We start from the raw sequence: 10,553 nt of genomic DNA on the forward strand, positions 1-10,553 counted from the left end.
AACTCAATATATACATCTAAATCATTTTATAGATTATTTCTTCTTTAATGCTTTCATAAATTGGAATATTAGAGGAAATTAAAGGTATATTTTAATAAAGACTCTAAAGCCTATTTTGCTGTGCTTGTGAATGTGGTAGACAGTGAGAAAAAAAAAATCGTATTAATGAACTTTCATTTCTGGTTTCCGAATTGAACTATTTCTAAATTATTTTGATATTGAAATTTTGTATAGACTCATTAAGCTTTTTATTTTTTTTATTTTTTATATATATAAACTCATTAAGCTAACATTACTATGATTTGTACAATTTTGAACACTTTTCATCTTGGAACCAAAATAATTTTGCTCCTTAAACATTTGTTTTGTTCTTGTTAAACAATCTTATTTAACATCAACTTCTAACCTAACTAACCCAAGACCTATAGTACTGTGTAGCCCAGACCAACCCAACTAACCCTAACAACTTCTCTTACTTTTTCTCTGCAAAGGAGTGACAGTGTTCTTCGAATCCTTAGCTAAGGAGAGAGAAAGAGAGCACAAAGTAGAAGATGCCATGAACGACTACGTTGGAGTTCCCTGGTTGTCCTCCGATTCGAGCCCTAACTTTCGATGTTCTTGGTCTCGTTAAAGGTAATACTGATACATACTCGCTTCGTATATTTATGGTTTCAATCTAATTTATCAAATACACTTCTAATTATATATATGTGTATACATAATATATTCTCATGCATTACAGCTGTGAAGCTCACGGTAAAGAAGGGAGAGTTCCTAGAGTGGTTGAGAGATGGTGAGAGCCAAACCCCGGTTGTGTGTTCGCCGCCTCGATCAATGACCGTAAAACTGACCCAGTATTGGGTTTTTCAAACATGTATATATACCTTTAATTTCCTCTAATATTCCAATTTATGAGAGCATTAAAGATGAAATAATCTTTAGAGGTATATATTGAGTTTTAAATAAAAAATAAAAAATAAAACAATTAGACTTCCTCGCAATAAAATTTTGTTATTTAGTTCATTTTATTGACATAAAAAATGTGAAAAATATTTCATTTATGAGATTCATGATAAATATGTGACAAATTTTATTTTATCACAAATTATGTACTGCCAATATCATAATTATAGAATTTAAATTCATAAAAGTCATAAAATTTTTCTAGAAGAAAAAATGGAAACCTCTAATACTTTTTAATTAGTGTTTTTTTTTTTTTTTCTTTTAGAATCAAAGTGTTACATACAATATTTTGGTTGTCAACTGTACCTAAGAAAGGTCAAGAAAGACCATGAAAACACACACTGTGTGAATGTAAAATCAGGAGTAAAGAAATAATGAAAAACACTCACCAGAAATTGTGAACCACTAACATACTGGAATTAAAGAAAAGGCTTTGTGGGATAATATTTATTATCGATGAAATAATATGTAATAAAAAAGATTGTAGCGTGGCCTACTCCATTTATATAGGATTAAGGGAAAGAAAATGATGATGATTAAAGATTTATTGACTCATTTATAATTTCTGTGTGTTAATAATGTTAAATTGAATGAGAATTCGTGGGAATGAAGTTGCAAACTTTTTAAACGATGTGTGTTACTCAAAGAATCATGATCACTTGTAATTTTGAAGAACTTCTAGAGTTTAGTCTCAATCTATATAGATTTCAATCTGGTTTTGTTAGCAGTTTTTATATATAGATTCAGTGATTTCCGTTTGGGAAAGAGGAGGACGGAAGACAAATCAGACATGCTAAAGGTTAATTATGTAATTTCATTTATGAATAGAGCACCAGAGGCTTTAGACGAAGCACGAATAGCACCTTCCTTCAATTATACAAGTTCACTTCGACTTCGAGGAGCGGTTTTTTTTTTTTTTTTTCCTTGAACAAACCTCCAACAAAATAAAGATAAACTTTCAAATTATATTTAAAATCACTAAATTGATGCATTCGAATTGAAATTAAAAAATATATATAATTTAAAATTTAAATTGAAAATATTTAAACGTTTTGTTGTCAGTTGAGTTTATTATATACAGAGTATTTAATTCTGTAATTTTATTTATTAATTTTAAAAAATATAGAACCAAATGCATGATATCATACCGTAGTGACGATTTTTGTATAAGACCCACCAAATGACGAGTCCCATACCAAAATGAGAGGCAAACGTGCCTCTAACCTTAGAGCATCTCCAATGCTCTTCTATTTTGGGCTCTCAAACTCATAATTTGAGAGATGGTTAAAAAAAAAGGCTCTCCAATGGCCTTTCATTTGGCCTTTCAAAATTTGAAAATCTCAAATTTTCTCTCATCTGCAACACTTGTTTCTTCTTCTGTCGTTACTGGATTCTAAATTTTGACGGCGGATTCAACGATCTGGGCCCACTGGAGGACTCCAAGGCGCTGCTCAGCCGTGGTTCTGGGTGGTCCGATCGTGGTTCTGGGTTGTCCGATCGTGGCTCCCTCCGCCGTCGCAGTCGGTCTGGGTCGTGACATGAGCTCCGGTGAAGAAGGCGGCGCCGATGATGATCAAAAATCGCCCAGAGTTTGTTTGTTTCTGGGTCCCTCGATCGTAGCTCCCTCGACCGGCGATGATGATCAGTTTCTTTCTTTCTCTCTCATCAATCTCTTTGTTTCTGGGTCTCTGGAGTTTGTTTCCTCTGTCTATGTTTCCTCTATCCGTCTCTATCTATATTTGCAATGGAAAAGAATGGTGGTTGAAAATGGAAATTGGGAATAATTGTTGAAAAAAAAATAGTGATTGTGTCAAAAAAATAGCAACGCACCATTGGAGTAGAATTGCTAAAATATATCATTTTGATACTGTAGCACTTTTCAAAATATAGATTTGGCATGCACAAATAGCTTTATGCATTGGAGATGCTCTAATGGCCAATCTGATGAGTATTTTTGGTATCTCCAAAAAAAATGAAAGAAAATACTAGCATTTTAATAAAAATTTTATTAATATCAAATTTGCTACTACTTCTATAAGACAAAATCTATAAGAAACGGTAGTAATTTAATTAAAATAATTTTTTTAAAAAAATGATTCTTATCATTTCATTTCTTTTCTTTTATTCGTCACATCACATGATGAGTGTTTAACACTATCCTTTCATTCTCTTTTCATTTTTTTTTTTTTTTTGGTACTAAATATAGCCGTAAAATTACTTGCAGGACTAAAGGAGTGTATTACTATAAGAAACGATAGTAATTTAATTAAAATAAATTTTTTTTTAAATAATTATTATCATTTCATTTCATTTCTTTTATTCATCACATGATGAGTGTTTAACACTATCCTTTTGTTCTCTTCTTCTTCTTCTTATTTTTTTTCTTCTTTTTTTTTTTTTTTTTTTTTTTTTGGTACTAAATATAGCCGTAAAATTACTTGCAGGACTAAAGGAGTGTATTAAATGTAATTTTAACAAAAATAGATATATAATATAAGTAAACATGTAGTCAAATGCAAGAGTATTGTGACTCAATAAATAAATATATATATTATTTAGGTCCCACTATTTACAAAGAGGAATCCATTAAACTTGATAAAAAATGAGGTATTGGGAGAAGTTATTATATTTGTTACTACTACTATTATTATTATTATTATTTGTGTCTTGACAATTTAACTCCCACAATGCACTTAAGAGAGATTTTGAACCATCTACTTTTCACTATGAAATGAGAGAAAATACAATTTCACTTTGAAATATATTGTACCTCACTTTGGCGGGGAGAAGTTAATCTAGATGTATTCACCTAAATTGAAAGGTATATTCTAAAAAACAATTAGAGCCATAAAATGAGCTTAAGCAAATTGCGTGACAGGACAAAGATCATATCGGAAATGAAGAGTTAATGTAATAAAAATTAAAAGAAAATTAATAAAGATGGCTTGATCTAAGTCACACAATTTTCTAAACGGGTATTATTCTCGTGTTCTAAACACGCTCCCATTTTCACGCTATGTAAACAGTCTCACTCCCACCCCACCCCGCCACGCGCCGCGTGGGTTAGATTTGGCCGCCCCCGCTTTATTTAGGGCTCGACCATTTGCAGTGAATACCATATATTGTACTTACAAGGTGTTGTATTCACTCTTGAATGTGTATAAAGGTAATAGAAAAAAACTATTTACCTGGGAGAACAAATTAGTAACATCACAAACTTCCAAACACTCAACTATAAGGTCTAACGGGAGTGGGATTATTGAATACATAGGGGGAAGTCTATAATTTTACTTGAAGAAAAGGAAAGCAAAAAAAGTAATTTATCCAAAATAAATTTATACACTACTTGCACATATTGATAATATACGACTTATATACTCTCTTATGCATGCTTTCTTCAAGGTGAATAATTCTCTATCTTATCGCTAAATCCCTTCAACCTTTTGCAGGTATATCGTGTTTAATATTTGATTCTGACATAATTAGTGCAATACAAACAACAAAATGATACTTAAAATTGATGTGCTAAGTTATGCAAGCACTCAGAACTTAAATCAGATACAAACTGTTTTAAGAGTTCCTACAGAATCTGTAGCAAGTTAGCAACCACCACAAAAATACCGAAACCAGGGTAGAAGAGAAGCAACACCGAGTTACTGAGATGCACCTTCTTCTTTCTTCTGTTGCAAGTACCTATGATTAAGTACGCGAGGGTATTAATGCATCTCTAGGGAAAATATTTACGCATGTACACAATAGTTAAATAGTTAATTGAAACTGTTTTAAGAGTTCCAAAGGGGCAGTTTCTTGATCTCTATACACGAATTAAAAAAGTGTGCTACGAATGCAGATTTAGGTGACGTTCGAAGGTACCTGCTAATTTAGCAGTAGGAATATATCACTATATAAACATCTCAATTAACACAAGGAGATGCTCTAAAATGTCAAAGACATACATAAAAGTATAAAATTCTAAAAATGCATAAATAATAAAAGAGATTCTGTTATTTGCATTTTTCTCCATTCATACCCTTCCCATGAATCCCGGAAAACTCGCTGCAGTGCCCAAGACAGGTTGAGCATTAATAACTGGCTGCTTCCAATCTTAGCAACTCAGTCTAATTGACAAACTGACCCACTGACAGGCAAACAATTTTACTTAGTCTAACCATTGGACTGTTTGCAATCAACTTTGCTGTAATGTGAGAGCATCATATTGCCCTGGCATTGTCTCGTGCAGAAGTGAGGCTTAGTTTGGGAATTCTGGATTGGGGGCATGCCAGGGGGTGCCTACATTTGATCTATCACCGTCATTGAAAGAAGCATTTCAAAACCCAATGTGGTAGGTTCAAATCCTACAGAGCGTGATTCCGTTTTGTTAGATCGAAGTAGACTGAAATAGCTTCACTAATTTGAACAGCAATCTAAATTTGGAGAAGGCATAAATAGAAGGGTGACCGTAACCATGGAATAAAATCAGCTTGGGAAACCACGTAAACATGCAATAGAAATAACATCCTCAATTACTTACCCCTGACCCTTTGCCCAACGGGAGAGTTGATAGAGCTGCACTGACTCATTTGAGACATGGCAAGCTAAAAGTAAATAGTTGCGAGGCTGCACCATCCATGCAAATCTCATGAACAAGGCCGAATATACGCACATTGCTGCAGCACAATATAAGATACTTAGTATCTCAAGAATCTTATTAAGGTATTGTCTTTATTTTTTTTTCAAACCAAATATTATTAAAAAGTCTTAGCAAAGGTAGAAAACAACCTGCAGTCATGTTGCCAGATATCATTTCTGGGGGTTTCTGCATATCCACCAATCCCTGCCAAATCCACCAATTATAATTTGAAATAAAAAATTCATTTAGAGTGCCCAATTTGAAGTTTGTGAAATCTACAGTAAATGGCTACGCAATAAGTGAAAATATCAATTAATAGTAGTAAAGCCTACCGCAGCAACGAATCCCCAGTTGGCTACGGGACCCCAAAAGTGAGTTGTTTTGGGGCCAACTGGACTGTTCAAGAATGCTCGGAAGGAAGCCATATATTACTACTGCTGCTCAAATGCCTCTGCAACGGTTGTAAGAAAAATTCAGACACAAAAAGAAATAAATACAACATCAAATGTACAAAAGCAAATAGAAGTTTGTTAGGGCATGGAATTTAGGTTGGAAATTTTGTGATCAAAACTTAGAGTATATATATATTCATTTATTTTAGTCAGTCAAGGCAGTTAAGTTAGTACCTTGTCCAAGGAAAGATATGGAATTCAAGTGCAAGGGCTAAAAGATAATCTTACATAGGTTGTTTTGCATCCATCATCATACGCGAGTGGGTCCATAGGTTGTTGAAGATTCAGTTCTCATGGTTAAAGGAGTTCAACAATAAATTTATGCACACTGTAGGACGTTAGTGGAAAGGAGATAGAAAATCCAGTTAAGAAGTAGAGTTCGTGAGGAAAGAACTCTGTGGACGAATCAGCTGCTGGAATATCTGGTATTGGTCTTGTGTAAGTCTGAATCAAGAGTGACTGGTGATTCTTGGTATTAGATTCTGGTAACTCGGTCTGTAACCTCTTTCTGCCTGACTGTGTCCCATGACTTTTCCCATTTGGGCTTTCCATGTAAAATGTGGTATATAATATCTTTATTTACCGTTTTATTGCATACATGACAAACACCATGATGATTGATAATATTTGTGTTAGTTATAGTTTTCAATTTCAGTTTCATACTTCGATTTAAGAAATTAGTTAAAATACCATAATATTCTAGTAGGACCTATTAATCCCCCTCTAGGTCTAGATGACGGCCTAGCACAACTCAAATTAGAGTCTCAGTTTCGGTCTCATAGTTTTCTTTAAGTCTAATAAAAGAAGGCAAACTTGAGAAAGGGCGATGAAAATATATTAAATGAAGTTAAACACTTAAGAACTACGTAGATCAAAGATCTCTGTAGCTTTCTGCCGTATATAAAAGAAAAACATAGGGTAAATAGTGGGACCTCTACAAAGCCGACGTTATATATAATGAAAATGAACATGCCAGTCAACTGTTGTATTGCTTAGGCAAAAGAGACATTCCAGCCTGTGCTAAAAAAGTAACTTATTTCTTCCTCTCCATCATGTAATTAATCCAGTAGTACATTTTAGTAAGCAAAACAAGTCCTACGTAAATTTCACACCCAACAGCCCTTGAAGCTTCCGAATTTCAAATAAAGTAGTATTTATTTCACACCTTACACCACTCTACAGCTCTTGATGCCTCCATAATTATTTCTCTTGATCTTCTGATTCATCCAAAAGTACTTTTCATGATTAAGCGCATCAAATTGTTTTCAAATTTCAAGAAACTAAAAGGACGCCAAAGAAATGAAACTTTCCTTTAAACACATCCCCAAAATTGAGTGTTAGAATACCAAAGCAATCAAAGTAACATCAACATTATTCATGACAAACAAACACAAATCATAACTTGAATGAACGATCAAACTTTCAAAATAAAAGTTTGCATACATTCCTTGAGATTTGTGAATTAGATCTTCATGTTAGTAACATCTAAATCTAGAGAGAGAGAGGCGCATTAAGAAGCAAAAAATGTAGCACCAAATTGGCTTTCAGTTTCCACTCTCCAAATATATAATATAAGGTATAAGAAAGAATATGTAATGCAAGCATAATATGCTAAATCAGAAGTTCTACTCTAGAAATTTGTCCAATTTGTTTCTTCTTTTTGAGGCACATTATACAAAATCAAGTATATGTATTAACATTAGAACAAGCATGACAACAAGACAAAACTTGAAGACTAAATTTACAAAGGTGATATGGGACATTTGTAGGGACTATGTTTAAATAACAGTCTATGAGTCTAATTGTGATTTTATTATTTATTTATTTATTTGGATTGAGAGGGGGGGTGGGTGGAAGGATTTACACTAAGAATCCACCAACTGATTTTTAGTTTAGAGTTGAAGTCGTTGACTCAAATCACCTACTAGGATACTCAATCCATGGATAGAGGGGCAAACTCCTCTGACCTCTCTAATTTCTGGATTATAGCATCAGAAGCAAAAATTGAGGCACAATGCAATTCAACTAGGTCAGACTCTTGAATGTGAGCAAGCTAACCAAGAATAGGCAGTAAATGAGTTTTTCTTTGTGCTTTTCAGAGTCAAGTTGAATACTCTAACTTAGAAGCATGGGACTTACAGCGTGCACATGTAGCTGAAAATTGTTGTTTTGTTGGAGAGGATTGAACCAAATACCAATTACCAGTGGCTGACCACCACCTCAAAGAACCACTAAGCTGTTTATGGTATTTGTTTCAATCGTGTCTGAATTATTGTTTTAGTATGTAAATAAACATGTACATAGTACATAGCTTTGAAGGCGCTCAGAACCACATATTTTTAAGAAATTGCCACTCTAGCACCCGTTCTCACTCTACACTCTTCAATCTTAGCTCACCTACCCTGTGCATTCCCAAAGTCTATCTTTACTTATACAACATAAACAAGCCTCTTACACCAACAATTCTAGAATTCTTTTCTTTTCTTCAAAAAAAAAAAAAACCCACTGAACATGACTTCAAATACCAATTATTTTCTATCAATATCAATTATAAGTTGTTTATGGAGAAAAATGTCTATGATAAGTGAACATGCAACAAAAATGCATAAAACTATCAAAATATACTCAGGAAAAAAATTTAAAGAAATAAAAACAGAAATATTTCAATTTAACCCTTTAATTTTCTCAATTTTGTACCGGAGCAAAGTTTCCCCAAAAAAAAAAAATAAATAAATGAAGGCGAAAGGCCAATTTGTTGTGTGGGCAAATTACATTTGCTGTTGTGTTGCTATGCAATAAGCAAACTGCACATATACTTAGAATCATATGATATTGACGATCGATATTTATCTAACAAGTAAACAAGCAATATATATATATACATATTAACGACAAAGCAAAATTTTGCTTTCAAAAGTGATAGCAAGGGCTCGAATCGTAACAAGTAAAACGAATGATCAAATGTTGAAAGAAATCATAAACTCATGAAAAATCTACCAAAGTTATCAATAAAGGTCTGAACTAAAATTTTCATTTGCTAATTCAACCCTAATTCCGAGTCAACAGCACAAATAAGTGACAACATCAGATCCGTTCAATAATCATCATACTTGTATATCATTATTATCGTGTGTGCGTGTGTATACATATAAAAATGTGTGTATAACTGTGTGTGTATATATAGAGAAGGTCTCACCGTTAACGGAGATCGGTGCCCGGAAAAGTTTGGAGATGACTCTGATTATATTCAGAAAGGCCCAAACTTTCTACAATACGAAATGCTGCGATATTATTTTTAACCCTGGCAAAGCAATTAGAAAATTATTAATAAGTTTTATTAAAATCCGGTGAAGCTTTAAAAAGTTTATTCAATAAATATTTCTATATATTAGTTTTAAAATTTCAACTTTACCATTTAATTTTTTTTTCTAAAAACTTTAATCTATCTTCAAAATAATAGTAATTTAGTTTAAAAGGTGTTTTTTTTTTTTTTTTTTTTTTTTTTCAGAACTCATTTGAACAAAATTAACATGTTTACAATTATTTTTGTTTTGTATTTTTGTTGTAAAATTCGTGAAAACAAAATTAAATGGCAAAAGCTAACATTGTTACATTTTGTATAGTGGATGCATCTTTTTAAAAAATAAAATAAAATTTGTCCTAGTTTTACCTTTAACAGTAATGTTAACAAAGAAGTGACAATATTTATGAGTTTTTTAATTGAAATAATTTTTAAGATGCTTAAAAAGTCGAATAAATCATTTAATATATTTTTTAATTTTGTACTTGAATAATCTTGTATATTTTTTTATATATTACTTAAGTTAATGAAGTATCTCCAACAATATATTTTTTAAAAGAGACTCACAAGCTCCAATAAATAGAAAATTGAGTTAGCTAGCAGACACTATTGACCAATGATCCACAATTTCTGGTGTACATCCATTCATTGCATTGATTGAGAAGATTAGGGAGTTGGGAAATCGATCATATTAATGTAGAAGATCTTCAGTTGGATCAATCACAATGGTTCTGCACAGAGTTAGTTTATTTATTTTGGTGTCCATATTATAATTGGATCTCCAAGTAATTATGCAAACATAATTCCTTAAAAAAATATATATATATATATGCAAATAGTCAATTATTAGTTTTCTTATCATCCAACGCAAATCAATGCTCATTAGATTCTTATTTCAAAAGCATTCATGTAACTATAAACATTTTCTTTTTTGGTAAGTAGTTTGTGAATATAAAATTATTTTCCATATATTTATAGCAATTTCACAGAGACACACAAACACATACATACATATATATATATGTATAAATAAAGGTATTTTTTTTTTTTTTTTTAACAAATAAGAAGATAGCAAACATAAAATATGTCACTTGTCTCTTTATCTATGCAGCAAATGGGAAGTAGTGACTAACATTAAAAATGAAGCCTATTGAGAACTAATAACACATATGATGTCAATTTCATCATATTTATCATCTACATATGT

The 10,553-nt window shown here is 32.1% G+C and overlaps 1 protein-coding gene across 3 annotated transcripts; it reads right to left on the reverse strand.

Moving 5' to 3' along the window:
• Positions 1-4,449: 4,449 nt before the first annotated feature.
• Positions 4,450-9,370, reverse strand: LOC132303894 (mitochondrial pyruvate carrier 1). 3 transcript variants are annotated; one of them, XM_059801338.1, is made up of 5 exons: positions 9,242-9,370; positions 5,926-6,044; positions 5,743-5,797; positions 5,495-5,630; positions 4,450-4,656 (listed from the first exon to the last, which is right to left on the reverse strand). In XM_059801338.1, exons 2-5 carry the CDS (start codon positions 6,016-6,018, stop codon positions 4,617-4,619), a joined length of 324 nt encoding a protein of 107 aa, XP_059657321.1. In that variant the 5' UTR covers positions 6,019-6,044; positions 9,242-9,370; the 3' UTR covers positions 4,450-4,616. The 3 variants fall into 3 exon arrangements, with proteins under 3 accessions (XP_059657321.1, XP_059657322.1, XP_059657323.1); XM_059801339.1 differs by lacking the exon at positions 9,242-9,370 and adding an exon at positions 6,274-8,903; XM_059801340.1 differs by lacking the exon at positions 4,450-4,656 and adding an exon at positions 4,668-5,318.
• Between the last annotated feature and the right edge of the window lie 1,183 nt (positions 9,371-10,553).

This window comes from Cornus florida, unplaced genomic scaffold, assembly GCF_030987335.1.
Source record: "Cornus florida cultivar Cherokee Brave unplaced genomic scaffold, ASM3098733v1 CherokeeBrave_3.0.0_Hap2_Chr04, whole genome shotgun sequence".
NCBI lineage: Eukaryota > Viridiplantae > Streptophyta > Magnoliopsida > Cornales > Cornaceae > Cornus > Cornus florida.

Excerpts from the sequence above, each read along its gene's own strand:
- LOC132303894 (XM_059801338.1), bottom strand. The coding sequence starts at position 6,018 with ATGGCTTCCTTCCGAGCATTCTTGAACAGTCCAGTTGGCCCCAAAACA. Across the intron at positions 5,631-5,742 it reads ATCTGGCAACATGACTGCAG|CAATGTGCGTATATTCGGCC; the intron begins GTTGTTTTCTAC and ends ATTGTGCTGCAG. Across the intron at positions 4,657-5,494 it reads CGTTGGGCAAAGGGTCAGGG|GTACTTGCAACAGAAGAAAG; the intron begins GTAAGTAATTGA and ends ACTTAATCATAG.